The sequence below is a fragment of the Oncorhynchus mykiss genome, chromosome 3, assembly GCF_057628025.1.
Source record: "Oncorhynchus mykiss isolate SJ-2025 chromosome 3, ASM5762802v1, whole genome shotgun sequence".
In the NCBI taxonomy this organism is placed as follows: Eukaryota; Metazoa; Chordata; class Actinopteri; order Salmoniformes; family Salmonidae; genus Oncorhynchus; species Oncorhynchus mykiss.
This window is the reverse complement of record NC_143024.1, coordinates 16,230,131-16,245,167: the sequence shown is the minus strand read 5'-3', so window position 1 is coordinate 16,245,167 and position 15,037 is coordinate 16,230,131. Positions and strand designations below refer to the sequence as shown.

General features: G+C 44.8%; 1 protein-coding gene across 3 annotated transcripts; it reads right to left on the bottom strand.

Moving 5' to 3' along the window:
- Positions 1 to 23: 23 nt before the first annotated feature.
- On the bottom strand, positions 24 to 14,291 carry LOC118936614 (phosphatidylinositol 4-kinase beta). Of its 3 annotated transcripts, none has more exons than XM_036966512.2 (13): positions 13,951 to 14,291; positions 10,931 to 11,649; positions 10,455 to 10,823; positions 5,347 to 5,574; positions 5,033 to 5,260; positions 4,824 to 4,933; positions 4,598 to 4,702; positions 4,347 to 4,470; positions 4,095 to 4,208; positions 3,340 to 3,491; positions 2,886 to 3,018; positions 1,859 to 1,979; positions 24 to 1,634 (listed from the first exon to the last, which is right to left on the bottom strand). In XM_036966512.2, the coding sequence occupies exons 2-13, from the start codon at positions 11,624 to 11,626 to the stop codon at positions 1,453 to 1,455; spliced, it is 2,562 nt and encodes an 853-aa protein (XP_036822407.2). In that variant the 5' UTR covers positions 11,627 to 11,649; positions 13,951 to 14,291; the 3' UTR covers positions 24 to 1,452. The 3 variants fall into 3 exon arrangements, with proteins under 3 accessions (XP_036822407.2, XP_036822420.2, XP_036822414.2); XM_036966525.2 differs by lacking the exons at positions 24 to 1,634; positions 1,859 to 1,979 and adding exons at positions 2,278 to 2,439; positions 2,582 to 2,642 and having other exon boundaries at positions 13,951 to 14,288; XM_036966519.2 differs by lacking the exons at positions 24 to 1,634; positions 1,859 to 1,979 and adding an exon at positions 2,401 to 2,642 and having other exon boundaries at positions 13,951 to 14,288.
- Positions 14,292 to 15,037: the final 746 nt, after the last annotated feature.

The following is a 15,037-nucleotide window of genomic DNA, read 5'->3' as shown; positions in this document are numbered from 1 at the left end:
TAAAAATTTCATTTTCAACAGCCTGACAGACAAATTAAATTTATTACAAAGAAAAATGTACAAGTTAAGGGAGGTCACGTGATCATAACAGCTGGTCCATTAAATAACAGTTCATAAAGAAATAAAAAGGTTTGACAAAAACACTAAAGGTAGTAGAAAAACTATTGGGAGAAATACATTTAATTAGGATTCTAGCTTGTAATTGGTTTGCCCTTACATATTCAGACATCTGGAATAGGGGTGAGAATCCAGATTCTATTGAGATGAATGTAGAGTGGTGGATGGACATAAATCATCTCTATCCTGCCCTAAAACACAGGAAATCAGCCATACAGTTCATAGACCCCATCTTTATCAACCTCCATCCAAAAGCATTCTGATTTAGAAATGTTGAAGTAACACTTTAATTCAACCATTCGTGAATTGACTATTTTCCTCAATGTTCAAAGCCTTTGCTGCTTTTGTGAAATACTGGGTTCTTCTGAGGTACTTCAGTCACATTGGTTCTTGTAAAACTGCTTTGCTCTCCTTTTGTCTACTCAGACCCTCCCCACAAGTACCAGTTTCTTGTGGCTCAATACAGACAGCAGTAGGCTCTTCTTCTTCCTCCAAAATTATACCAGGTAGAAATACAAGTCTTCACAGTTGAGTCATGTCCCTTCATACAAAGTGATGCACAAAAGCTTACAGAAGAAATTAGGTTGATAGAAGATACATCGGTAGCGTGGCGCTACCTCATTCCAACCCACTATTGTCAGATCATATTTTGAGGGAACTATGTGCATCTAGCAAACAATGTCACTCCTCAACAACCAAGAACAGTCATGAGTATGGCAGTCCAAAGACAATGGAAACTGAGCTGGTTCCTAAGCATTTCACTAAGTGTTCATTCCATGACTGAGAAAGTGTAGAGAAAGCCACTATAAGAGAGTTTGGAATGAGATGGTCAATATGGAGACTGAACACCATCACACACTGGGGTGAGACAGATTGATTTAAAGGGCTGGTGAGTGTCATGTATATCTGAGGCACAGGGAAACTGTACCATTACACACTGCAGAGACGGGGAGAAACAGAACACATTCCTATTGGAGAAAACAAAGCACATGGAAAGATATAAGGGGGTAAAACAGACAGAGAAACAGAGAGACATGAATAAAGATGCAGGAAAATATGAAAACCACAGCTGAAACCTCTCCAATCTCCTGTGTAAATCCTGTGAGGAAAGACATCAGTCCAAGGTTGAGGTGGTGTTAGAAACACAACTATAAATTATGAATGTATTCTGTCTGTAGAGGTATGGGGACTTGTAGGGGGAGTGGTCTCTGCCCGTGGTGCGGCCTCTCCAGTCCAGTCCATGTATGTCCACTGCACATTTAGAAACACACACACACTCATGTATCCTTTCCATACACACGTCCTGTACATACGCACACACACACACACACACGTTCACATGATGCCGTTGGTGAGGTACTGGAAGCCGTCATAGAGCTTGGTGGTGATGGAGCGCATGGATCCGTCCACCATCTGCTCCACCAGGACCTGCAGCTGTTCCTCCGTCAGGCTCATGTGGAAACGCTCCTTTAGGGTCCGGATGGTGCTGGAGCCGTGGAAGCAGGGCAGCTGGGAGCCTGGTAGGGAGAAGAGAGGGACACTGAGGAAGTACACTGTAGTACAGTTTGTTACACATAACAACCAAGTGTACTTCTCCATAAAGCACTTTCCTTAATGTTAAAGCTACTTTACAGGACTAACTAAAGCGAACATGACTACAATACAGACTAGGACCAGAGAGACATGTCATGACTGATACACAGTTGTGGGTTAGGACAAGGTAAGTATGAAGAGTAATTACCTTGCTGCATGATCTCCACTATCTGGATGACTTTGTCCATGTGTTTACGTGCTGCTATCAGGCCCTGCAGCATGAGCATCTTATAGTAATTAAACATGTCTCCATCCAGACCTCCCATCACCTAGAGAGAGACAGAGCATCTTATAGTAATTAAACATGTCTCCATCCAGACCTCCCATCACCTAGAGAGAGACAGAGCATCTTATAGTAATTAAACATGTCTCATCACCTAGAGAGAGACAGAGCATCTTATAGTAATTAAACATGTCTCCATCCAGACCTCCCATCACCTAGAGAGAGACAGAGCATCTTATAGTAATTAAACATGTCTCCATCCAGACCTCCCATCACCTAGAGAGAGACAGAGCATCTTATAGTAATTAAACATGTCTCATCACCTAGAGAGAGACAGAGCATCTTATAGTAATTAAACATGTCTCCATCCAGACCTCCCATCACCTAGAGAGAGACAGAGCATCTTATAGTAATTAAACATGTCTCCATCCAGACCTCCCATCACCTAGAGAGAGACAGAGCATCTTATAGTAATTAAACATGTCTCCATCCAGACCTCCCATCACCTAGAGAGAGACAGAGCATCTTATAGTAATTAAACATGTCTCATCACCTAGAGAGAGACAGAGCATCTTATAGTAATTAAACATGTCTCATCACCTAGAGAGAGACAGAGCATCTTATAGTAATTAAACATGTCTCCATCACCTAGAGAGAGACAGAGCATCTTATAGTAATTAAACATGTCTCCATCCAGACCTCCCATCACCTAGAGAGACAGAGCATCTTATAGTAATTAAACATGTCTCCATCACCTAGAGAGAGACAGAGCATCTTATAGTAATTAAACATGTCTCCATCACCTAGAGAGACAGTCACAAGAAAGTGTTGTATTAGTCAATTAGCTTTGTTGAAGATGGCAAAGTGTTTCAAACCTCTGCTTTACTCCTGGTTCAACAGAGTGCAAATCTGAATAAGAACGTTGCATTAGCGTTCCTGTCAATTAACTCACGTCTACAAACTCGTTGGTGAGCTTGAAAGCAGAGGTCTCGAAGCCCAGGTTGCGGGGCGAGCTGGACAGAATGAAGCCAAAGTCTATGTGGATGATGTGGCCCTCAGCGTCCAACAGGATGTTGCCATTGTGTCTGGAGAGATGACAGGGCAGAGAGAGATGACAGGGCGGAGAGAGATGAGAGAACAGAAAAGGTCAGAAAGAAAGAGGGAAAATAAGAGAGTGAACAGAATGTAAGTAATGAGAGAGAGAGATGAGAACAAAATGTAAGTGATGAGAGAGAGATGAGAACAAAATGTAAGTGATGAGAGAGAGATGAGAACAAAATGTAAGTGATGAGAGAGAGAGATGACAGGGAGGAGAGATGAGAACAAAATGTAAGTGATGAGAGAGAGAGAGAGAGAGAGAGAGAGGATATAGGAGTGAATGAGAGGAAGTAGTGGGTGTGTCTGACCTGTCTTTGACCTGCAGCAGGTAGCAGATGAGACAGTAGCCTGCACAGCTCTGGACAAAGTTGCGCTGGGCCGTGAGAAAAGCCTCGGTGGTGTGGGTACCGTGTTCCTGCAGGAAGTAGTCCAGCAGAGACATCTGGCTCTGTTTCTTCACCTGGCGGAGGGATATCAGAGAACTTTAACATGGAAGTCCCACTCCAGTCTCCCTTTCAGATCATGTAACCCCTTTTCTACTTAACAAAAGGCCCATCTTAATAGGTGGTCCAGTCATGACACAGCCCGGGGCAGATCCCATCAGACAGACCAACTCATTGAAGTTTGTAGGACATATTTAATAATCATTTGGTGGGTGCATATATTTGCCCTACTTCACACATGTACAAGTGTGTATTATATACATGTGTGAATTGAAAATGTCATTTTTTATTTATACATATCCCAACTCCCCCTGAGACACTCTCGGATAGTGGGGTCACGGTCAGGGCATTATCAACGGTGACCCAGGAGCAATTAGGGTTAAGTGCCTTGCTCATGGGCACATCGAGATTTTTCAGCTTGGGGATTCAAACTAGTGACTTTCGGTTACTGGCCCAATGCTCTAACATCCTAGCCACTAGACTACCTGCCGTGTGCCGCTAGAAGCCTAATATCTGGGAGAAAAGGTATTGATCTAGCTGGCTGAGGGGCAAAGGTAGTAACGTTAAATACTACTAATAGTAATGTTTGTTTTTGTTGGAGCCTTTCTGAGTCCACTCACCTGGTGGATGGACACTGCGTTGACTATGGGTTCAATCATGCCGCTGTCAGAGGAGATCACCAGGATCTTGTAGGGTTTGATCCAGATAGGCACGCGCTCCTGTTCCCAGATGATCTGAGTGGTACATAATTAGTCCAGATAAAGTATATACAGGAGATTATACTGTCATGTAAATGCTGGGTGTGTATATGTGGAAAGAGAGGTTCATCCTTGCTGTGTATGTGGAGCTAGAGAGTCTCCATTAAGAATGACCTGGAGCTGCTGCAGCACTTGAGAGGCCAGGAGCTCTTGCCGAAGGTCGTCGCCACACTTGACGATGACTGACAACAACCTCCAGGTAGGGATGTGTCCATATGGGGAGCCCTCCCTTATCCGCCTATTCAGAACAACACAACAAGTACAGGCACATACAATTAGCAAAGCTCAAACCTTTCCTCTAGCCTTGAGGTTACCATCAAGGCATGCAACACCTCCACGGTCCACTGTGGGGATTGAGTACGCACTGAACCTTCTCCTGCCACGGCTCCTTGAGGGCCACTGCTGAAGGGTCCTCTGGGTCCCGTTTGAATGTGGTGGGTGTGTGAGCTAGCTGCTCTGAGAGACGCCGCCTGTGTAGTGGGGGAAACACACACATTCACCGTCACTACTGAAGAAGCATCATATACATCACAGTTTGAAAGACTACATTATACCACCCAAGCTAGCGCTCTCCCAGCTATTCCTCTGTACCTGATGTCTCCAGCAGCGATGAAGATGGGCTCCTTGCTGTCCAGGCTGGTGATGCTGTCCACTGAGAACTGGGAGATGTTGTCACAGCTGTTGGTGTGGAACTCTGGGAGCTGGGATAACAGAGGAGGGGAAAGAACGGGGGAGAGGGTGAGTACACAGCCCACACTCCTTCGCTACCTGATAAGGGTAGGTGGGCTCCTGACCCCTACCTCCACCTGCAGATCCCCGATGTCGTCCACAGACCAGGCTTCGTTATCCTCATCGTAGTTGTGAACCGTTGAGAAGCCCCCGGCTCGCTGATCTGCCGTGATGCCGCAGTCCGGAAGGTTCTCCACTGAGCGCGTGCTGCGGATCCTGGTCTCGGAGATCCGCACCGGAACGTTGGACGTCTCAAAGTCCTCACACTCCAGAACCTCCACATAGATGAGGTACGGCGCCTGACCAGGTAGAGGTGATTGTTTACATGTTTGTGTTGGTGCGTCGTCTCATTCTACACTGTGTGTGTGTGTGATCTCCCCCCCACCTTGTCTTTGGAGTTGAGCACCACAGCCTGTGTGTGAGGGACGCGCACCACGTGGTGGTCGAAGGCGGCGGTGGGCAGCCAGACGCGGGCGGGCAGCTTGTGGTTGAGCAGCGAAAGCTCCGAGATGAGCCGGGACGTCTTCTGCTCCTTAGTGGGCAGCGTGGCCAGCCGCTTCCCAATACCCATCAGGGACTTGATGAACTCTCTCTGCGGTGCCAGACGCGCCGGCTACAGAGGAGGAGGAAACATGGCAAGAGTAAATCAGATGTATGAACATAATGACCTTTGGAGTAATAGTGATTTGTAAGAAAAGTTCAGTGTTGTGTTGGAACCAAATACTCTCTACAACAACACACCTTCTCGTGTTGACCCCCAGAGAACAGGGAGCACCACTCCCTTGTCAAATTACAACAGCAACTTAGATATACAGCCATGAGCCACTGGTCCATTTGTGTCAAGTTAGTTTGAAATGATTCAGAAGTCAAGGCCCATTATTGCAGCTGATTCAAGTGAGCAAATGTGTATAATCGCCTGTAGTCTTAAAATAGCCTTTTAAAAAGCCGAAACCCTTCAGCAACCAACTTGACACAAATGTCAGAAGATAAGACTAGTTGAAACATGAAAGACCAGAACTTGAAACCATTGGCAAATCATTCATTTGAGGCTAAATTATTGCAGCAGTGGTTTAAAGAAGTCCAAGTTTACACAAAGCCCCAAAATATATACAAACATATTTTGTAAAAATAGAAAATTAAAGCAATAGAGTGGAGGTTTATAAGCATGTATCACAATCTGCACCCGTAACAACCATAGATACACAACTGAAACATGACCCCAAAAAACAATGACGAACAGATCCCACTGCTGCCACCAATGACCTGACCTGACCCCTGAAGGCTATTTATCTCTGGAGCCCAACGTTACATATTGAGATACATGCTTACAACTCCTCACTTCGCAGACAGAGAGTAGTCTACAACCCGGCTGCCAATGGAGACAGGCAGCCATCATCCCAGAATGCACCACAGAAGTCTGTGGTGATGGAGGCCGTTAACTTACTGTACCAGTCTTAGTCTAACAATTAAGACTTTCAGAGCTGGAGCTCAGATCCTGGGAAAGGTGAGAGGTTAAAGTACAAAGTAAGGAAAGGAAAGGGGGGTGGAGGGAAAGAAAGTAAAAATTCTTATTTTTAAAATGTTTATACCAACAACAAGAATCATAATTAGGTAGTATCAGACTGTATGCCCCCAGTGAATGGGAAGAGGCTGATTTGTGTGCCTGTGTATTCCAGGGTCTTGTTGTGAGGAGTGACAACAAATCTGCAGCTCTACAATGATCCCGGTTATCTGGGTGAACTACTACTAACACTCTCACATGATACTAAAGGTCACAGAGCATGGGGAATAGAATAGAGGAAATAGAGACATGAGAGCTATGTCTATAGAGCATGGGGAATAGAATAGAGGAAATAGAGACATGAGATCTATGTCTATAGAGCATGGGGAAGCAAGGACAAGGAAAACATTAAGAGAGAGATGAGCAGAGAAAAGCTTCCTTTATGAAAGTCTAGTGACATCCAGTGTTTATGAATGGTTACTCACAACAGACTGTCTCACTACACATTAATCAGGGGGAGGAGGAATGATGGTGGGAAGAGTCCAAACTAGATACAGGCCTTCAGAAAGTATTCACCCCCCTTGACTTTTCACAGCATTTTGTTGTATTACAGCCTGAATTTATTATTATTTTGGGTCACTAGCCTACACACAATACCTCATAATGTCAAAGTGGAATTGTGTTTTTAGAAATGTGTACAAATTAATGAGAAATTAGCTGAAATGACTTGAGTCAATAGGTCGAATATTCAATCCCTTTGTTATGGCAAGCCTAAATCAATTCAGGAGTACAAATGTGCTGAACAAGTCACATAATACGTTGCTCTGTGTGTAATAATAGTGTTTAACATGATTTCTGAATGACTACCTCATCTCTGTACCCCACACATACAATTATCCATAAGGTCACTCCGTCGAGCAGCACATTTCAAACACAGATTCAACCACAAAGACCAGGGAGGTTTTTCAATGCCTCGCAAAGGCACCCATTGGTAGACAGGTACAAAACAATTTAAAGCAGACATTGAATATTCCTTTGAGCATGGTGAAGTTATTAATTACACTTTGGATGGTGTATCAATACACCCAGTCACTACAAAGATACAGGCGTCCTTCCTGACTCAGTTGCCGGAAAGGAAGGAAACGGCTCAGGGATTTCCCCATGAGGCCAATGGTGATTTTAAAACAGTTAAGAGTTTAATGGCTGTGATAGGAGAGAACTGAGGACGGATCAAAAACATAGTTACTCCACAATACTAACCTAAATAACAGACTGAAAAGAAGCCTGTACAGAATAAAAAAAATATTCCAAAACATGCAACCTGTTTGCAGTAAGGCACTAAAGTAAAACTACAAAACATGTAGCAAAGAAATTAACTTGTCCTGAATACAAAGCATTAGGTTTGGGGCAAATTCTTGTAACACAACAAAATGTGGAAAAAGTCAAAGGGTGTGAATATTTTCTGAAGGTTCCACACAATCACTAGACACCTTGAACTCTCCTCCCAGTGTAACAGTGATGGTGCAACAGCAGTCTTTGTTCACACCATGTGTTTTACAAGCCTTTGCAGAAGGTCACGTGAGACTGAGACAGCATTTTCTGCTGCACGATGACATGAAGTTGGCACATCACATAACAGTATATTTAAATTCCCTTCCTGAAATTGGCCTGGAATTGATTCTGACCTGGTGCCATAATGGGGCAGTATGTCTCTATAGTGGAGTCTCAATAAGAGAGTGGGGAGGTTGTGGTTTGGGTTACCTCTATAACAACAATGATAAAGGAAGTTGTGTCAATGACTCATCGATGACTAAAGGAACTGAACTGGTGTATCAGTGACTCATGAAGAGACTTTGCAATTGAGATTTGATTTTCAATTGTGTATCCAACAACTAAACAACTAAAAGTGTTGAAATGTTTGATAATAGACCCGTTCATGCCTGAGAAAACTGCATAATCCTAGATTATCACCCAAATCAGGAGGGCACTTCCTTTTACATAATGACAGCTCTGCCATTTCAGGGACAGTCCCTGAGCACCCTGTAGTGGTGATGACTGAGTACCTTTACATGCACACTAATAATTAGATGGTAAACTGATTATGGCAGTAGGCCAAGCACGGCAGGAGTCATGTAAACACGTTACTCTGCATATCTCAATCGGCGCACGGTCATAATCAAAGTAAGCACCAATTAAAACAGCTGGTTTTCTGAGCAATCTTTCAAATGACTAGGACATGCAAATACCTTAATCAGAGTTGTAGCAGTGTTACTGAGCACGAGCAGCGCAAGCTTCCTCCTTTAGCGCCAGTGAAATTAGTTCAGAAAAACTGAAAGTGTGCATCTTAGAAATAGTTCACATTCAAACTTTTATGTCCAAACTCAGACTCAAATATAATTCACAAACGTTTATTTTGACTGGTGATTATCAAAGTCCCATCAGGTAGCCTGATTTCAGATGTGTCCATGTAAACTGGTAGGGGAATCCTTCTTCTTGCGAAGCATGTAAATGTTTAAATCGAACTACTATAATAATAATCTGATTATTTACAATAATTGTACTATTGTGTGCATGTAAACATTAGCTACCCATCTTCCTTCAACGATGACGACAAGAACTACCGGTCTTATCAGCGTAGCTAAATTAACCATTATGACAAATTCTTTACTCTGGTGTTTTTGTATCCAATAGCTACCAGGTTAATAGCCGAGTACTGATGATGTTGCCACATGGTCAGTCGCCATAGCGAACTAGTTTCTCCAAGATATCACCAGACCTCAATAGAGACCTCTGGGCATGGTGTTTCTAGAAGCACTGTGACCCTACAGTAACACTGTCTCCATGTTTGTAAAACATTGTCAGGGTGTCATGATGCCATCGTAAACCGAAGAGGGAGCTAAGAGAGAAAGGAGGAAGTGACCAGAGGGAAATCACTGAGCTTGAAACTGAACTGCTGATTAAGTTTGGTGTGGTAGTCACATATACACATGCACGCACAGACACACACATACAGAGCTCAATTGGTCAAAGATCCTCTCTTCAACATTTTTATATTTGAGTCATTTAGCAGACGCTCTTATCCAGAGCAACTTACAGTAATGAGAGCACACATTTTTATACTTTATTTGTACAGGTCCAACATGGGAATGGAACCCATAACCCTGGCCATGCTCTACCAACTGAGCTACATGGTCCCAAGTGGGAACGGAACCCATAACCCTGGCCATGCTCTACCAACTGAGCTACATGGTCCCAAGTGGGAACGGAACCCATAACCCTGGCCATGCTCTACCAACTGAGCTACATGGGACCATGTGGGAATGGAACCCATAACCCTGGCCATGCTCTACCAACTGAGCTACATGGTCCCAAGTGGGAACGGAACCCATAACCCTGGCCATGCTCTACCAACTGAGCTACATGGGACCATGTGGGAATGGAACCCATAACCCTGGCCATGCTCTACCAACTGAGCTACATGGTCCCAAGTGGGAACGGAACCCATAACCCTGGCCATGCTCTACCAACTGAGCTACATGGGACCACGTGGGAACGGAACCCATAACCCTGGTCATGCTCTACCAACTGAGCTACATGGGACCACGTGGGAACAGAACCCATAACCCTGGCCATGCTCTACCAACTGAGCTACATGGGACCACGTGTGAGTTACATTACCATGACACCTTCTATACAGAGACAGAAGAGGAAGTATTATTCCCTGCTCTGTCTGGAATATGTGCATTCCACTGACCCCAAACCCCAATAGCATGTTATCTCTGGGACTATTTTTCAGACAACTGGTGATAACAGCTACAGATTAAGAGTGCTGGACTATGAACCTCTTTATGTTCTTGTATAATGCCCCCCCATTGGACACCAAGCAGTTGCTTCCAAAGTTAGCTATCCCACTTTGTGAGACACCTGCCAAGATACAGAGAAACAAAGTGACTTAGTGGAAAACAAAATATGTATATACTCCCAGTGCACACCTCGTCCTGGTTGCTCTCCACCTTGGGGTTGCTCGCTGTCCTCTTCAGGTTGCTGCTCAGGCTGATGCTGACCGTGGCGTCCGACTTGGAGCGCTGATGCGTGCGCTTAGTAGGCGACAGACCGTGCTCTCCGCCCAAGCCGTGCCCGTGCAGGGATGGTGCAGCGGTCGGAAGTGGGCAGAAAGGGGCCAACGTCAGTGGCTGGCGGGCACGGACTGCAGCTGGTTTGAGTTCGTCGGAGAAGATGAGTTTGCGTAGCTTGGTGCCGCGCGAGTGTCGCTGTGTGGAGATGTGCATGTCGGAGGAGTAGGCGCCCAGCAGCCAGGCGCACTGCAGCGAGAAGGAGATACTCTGACGGCAGCGGTGCACCTGTGGTGGAAAAATTATTTGATGTGAAATGAGCTATAGAGAGGATACATTTCTAACTCTGATGAGTAGCTAGCCACAGAGGTAGTTCAGGGAGGTAACATACGCACCACGTAGGGCTTGATGGCGTCTCCCACGTCCTCGTCCATGTGGATGTACATGTTGAGAAGCTGCGGCAGGTAGAAGTCCACCTCCTCGTGGCGGAAGCTGAACAGACGGTTGCCGATGTAGGCCTGCACACCCGGCTCCTTGGAGTTGTGTAGATAGGAGATGGCCATTGACACGTCAAAGAGTTTGGACTCAAACAGCCGCAGCAGCCACGACTGCTTGGAGGGGTTGTGGCGCTGGCGCCGCCGCGCGCTTTTCACCGAGCCTGGAGGCAGTGCCTCAGAGTCCTCCTCCCCGGGGATTTTTGGGGGCTTGATAGGCTCTGTATGTACAGTCCCGTTGACCAGTGTTTGGTCTGTGCTATTGCCACCATCAGACCCAGGACCTGACCCCTCACTTTCGCCTTTGAGAAACTTCACCTTCTGCAGCACCTCCTGGCAGGCCATCTTGGCCACCTCGGGATCGATGACCAGGGTCAGCTCGCCCACGCCCTCTGAGATGACATCCAGGGGTGGGCTGGAGGCGGCTGGACCATCGCTGTGAGTGGGGCTGGGACTGGTGGTCTGCTGATAGTGGTAGGATCCAGAGGAAGGGGAGGAGGGCAGAGAGAGTGAGGGAGAGGAGGAGGCTGTGGAGGGGCTCTGCGGTTCTAGTTCCTCTGGCTGTACAGCAGACAGACCCAGCTCCGTGTCACCCATCACGGCCGCTCACCACACTCCCACTGGGGCCAGACAGAGACAGAGAGAGAGAGACAGAGAGACAGAGAGACAGAGAGAGAGAGAGAGAGAGTAGGAAACAGAAAGAGGTTTCATCATTGTTTTGGCCCTCAACGTGTGACAGACCTAGGTTTGTGGAGGTCATGACATTTTGTCAGCAGGTTATTGTCATGCAATAGACTGCCGGTCTCACGGTAATTGACTGTTAATTAACAAACACGTTTAGCATATCCAGGCCTCCACGCATACAAGCCGCATAAAAGCCTTTGAAACATCTACATTAAAAAAAAATTGGAAAGTTGAATTAATCTATTTAATATACACAATCACAATGAATCCATTATGTATTTTAGGCAGGTCTTAAGAAATATGATATGAAGAAAATGCATTTCAGAAGAACATGTTTTCTGGCTATGCGCCATGCCATTGGCTGTAGGCTTGTTAATTTAGTTTTAGTTTAAAAAAACACTATACTGTTTTGAGAAGTTTTTGATGTGAGTTTTGACTGCATTTTCATCGATATTAGAGTGGTTGGAGGGACAATAGAGCCCTGAATACCAGGCCGTTAGCGACCTGATGGTCGTTAGCGAGTTGGGTACTATCAAAGCATGTCCAGAGTGCATAAATGGAGATTACCGTGACATGGAATTCTACTGCGGTCATGAATCATGACTGTCGGAGTGGCGGTAATATGGTCACCTCAACAGCCCTAGACAGGCCACAAGTCTTCAAAACACAGCCCATAGCTCCTTTGATTCTTCATATAGCATTTACATTGAACAGGAATCAGGTTTGGGCTAAGTGGAACAAAGTGCTCAGTGTGTAAAATGGATCTGACAATCTGTGTCCGTCTTCCCATCAACTAACATACTGTCTGTAAATGCAGGCCAATGATCTTTTCTATGAGTCACTGTCCAGCCGTCTGTCCGTCTATGAACGTGTTCGCCTGACTGAGGTCACTGTCTTCCGGCAGGCCCTGCTATGTAACGCACATGGCCATACACACCTGCTAATTCTACTGAGCAGATTAGCACCACAGCAGCACTACCTAGTGCCATGCACTACAGGCCCAAAGCAGGGAGAGGGAGGGTTGTCTCTCTGAATCCTCTGTTATCCATCAGGTGTCAATCTTCAACGTGGTTAATAGCACCCCATCACAAGCCATCCATCGTAGAACACAGTGAATAAGGGATCTACCAGAAACTTCACGACTACAAAGATGAAACCAATACATTTTTCACATTGTTGAATCAACAATGTGGGCTAAGGGCCTCGATCTTTGAGAAGAATGGGTGCAGTATAACACTGGTCCTGCTGTATAGGACTTGTGTGGGTGGTGGAGCAAAGTACTTCCTCATTGGGCTAGTATCCATCAGTCTTTTTCTTTGATCAATATGCTGAAAAATTAAAACTCAGTTTTGGTGGGTGTAGAACAAAAGTGTCAGGTTTGTATACAGTGTTCAGCAGATGGAATATAAATTAACCCTTCGCTAGCTGGCTGCGGCAAGTTGTTGTTGAATTAGCCGTTTCAAGAAGCAGGGACAAGGCAAGGAATTACGCATAGCTAGCACCGTTATCCAATCGTCCAAACAGAATCATACAGGTGTCTAGCCAGCCAACACCGTCTAGGCAAGGGGTGTGTCATGGAGATAGGTATACAAACATTTGACACGTGTGGTTAACGTTATAAATATGCTGCAGTTGCAATTAACTTTGCTCGCAAATAACGTTGGCAAAACATTTACTAGAACATTAACGTTAGATAGAGATGGCTAACTCGCTTCAGACGAGTAACGTTAGGTAGACAATCAAACAGTAGCTATCTAACTGTCAGTAATTAGTTAACAGTTCACTAGCCAGCTAGTTGTCGAGCTTGCTGACTAGCTCAGAGCGTAACGTTATTTGCTAGGTAGCTAACATTAGTAAACTATTTATTCTAGTTAAATTATCTATAATTTAGTAGCTATAGTTTAGTAGCTAGCTCCTTCTCATTCCTGGTCAGATTTAGCCATCTAACGTTAACTACATATCTTCCTTAAACGATAAGAAATACCGGTGTTATCATAGTAGCTAAATGAACCATTATGACAAATTCTTTACTCGGGTGTGTTTGTATCTAATTGCTAGCTACCAAGTTAATAGCCGACTAGCTGCTAACCTAAACCTGAGGGATTAACATTAGCTCGCTCGCTTGCTAGCACATAAGTAGCTAACGTTACACCAGCTAACTTGCGTATCAAACTCCTCGTTTTCTTTAAGGCCACGCCACTCTGAGTGCTATAAACAATTAGAAACATAACTCCTACCTTAAAATTGTATTGGATGGTTAGCTATTTAAGTTTTTTTTATCTCCAATATCTCTGCTCCATTTAGAATGCGTTCAGTCCCTCAAAGTGCCGAGTTCTCTGAACAACTTATTGGAGAGGTGACAGACAGACCAGGGCTGCCTGCTTAGTGCCTGTGTAAAATATATTTGTCCATTATGACAAACTACTCCACAATAAGTGTTATTGTTGTAAAACATGGAAAATTGCTGAATGAAGAACGTGTAAAATTTCAGCTACATCCAAAAGTGCGTAATAGGGTAGAGTAGGGTACACTATGCTACCAGTGTATTATACATAGGCGACAGGAGGTTGGTGACACCTTAATTGGGGAGGACAGGCATATGGTAATGGCTGGAAAATAATAGGTGGAAATAGATCAACATCAAACACATGGTTTCCATTCGCTCCATTCCAGGCATTATTATGACCAGTCCTCCCCTCAGTAGCCTACACTGACATAGGCCTATCCTTTACCAGTGTATTGATAATATACCTTTCATTACTATACACTTGTGTCATAGCGGATGACTAAGTGTATCGCTGGAAGCTTCCAGAGATGTAGAAGTACTATTGCCACAGATATAAAAATGCCTTTTATGGGTCAATAGTATGCTTGGTTTCCCGACTTTGTCACAGTGCTTTGACTTGGATTACACAGTTGTGCTCTGCCTGGCTGCTGTGGATGCAGGAGGGGGATGTAGCGGTGCATCACTACTACTCTCCTGAGACCTAGAAGTACTGTTGCCCCAGACCATGGTGCATCTTGGGTGTGTTTGTGTGGAGTGTTTGCCCCCCTCTGGAATTTCCACTCTGTCACACACACGCGTATGGCCAAGCCTGGCATGAATATAGGATTGCCGTGCTGATAGCAATGATCTATTTGCATCATCTGACCATTTTATTTCCTCACTTCTGATGTTAATTAACCACCTCTTTGGATCTGAAAGTAGTATGGATTGATTCAGTTTAGGGATGTAGGAAAGTAGCTGCCCAAATCATGCCTGGTGTAAAATTTAGAAAAGTTTATAGGTCACCTGCACCTATGGGCAGTAGCAGGCACTGTTGA

Bases quoted from the DNA above. Each gene is read 5' to 3' on its own strand.
- LOC118936614 (XM_036966512.2), bottom strand. From the start codon at position 11,626: ATGGGTGACACGGAGCTGGGTCTGTCTGCTGTACAGCCAGAGGAACTA. The intron at 5,575-10,454 runs GTGTGCACTGGG...CCTCCTCTGTAG, and splicing joins TGGAGAGCAACCAGGACGAG to CCGGCGCGTCTGGCACCGCA. The intron at 4,934-5,032 runs GTAGGGGTCAGG...CTGTTATCCCAG, and splicing joins TCGGGGATCTGCAGGTGGAG to CTCCCAGAGTTCCACACCAA.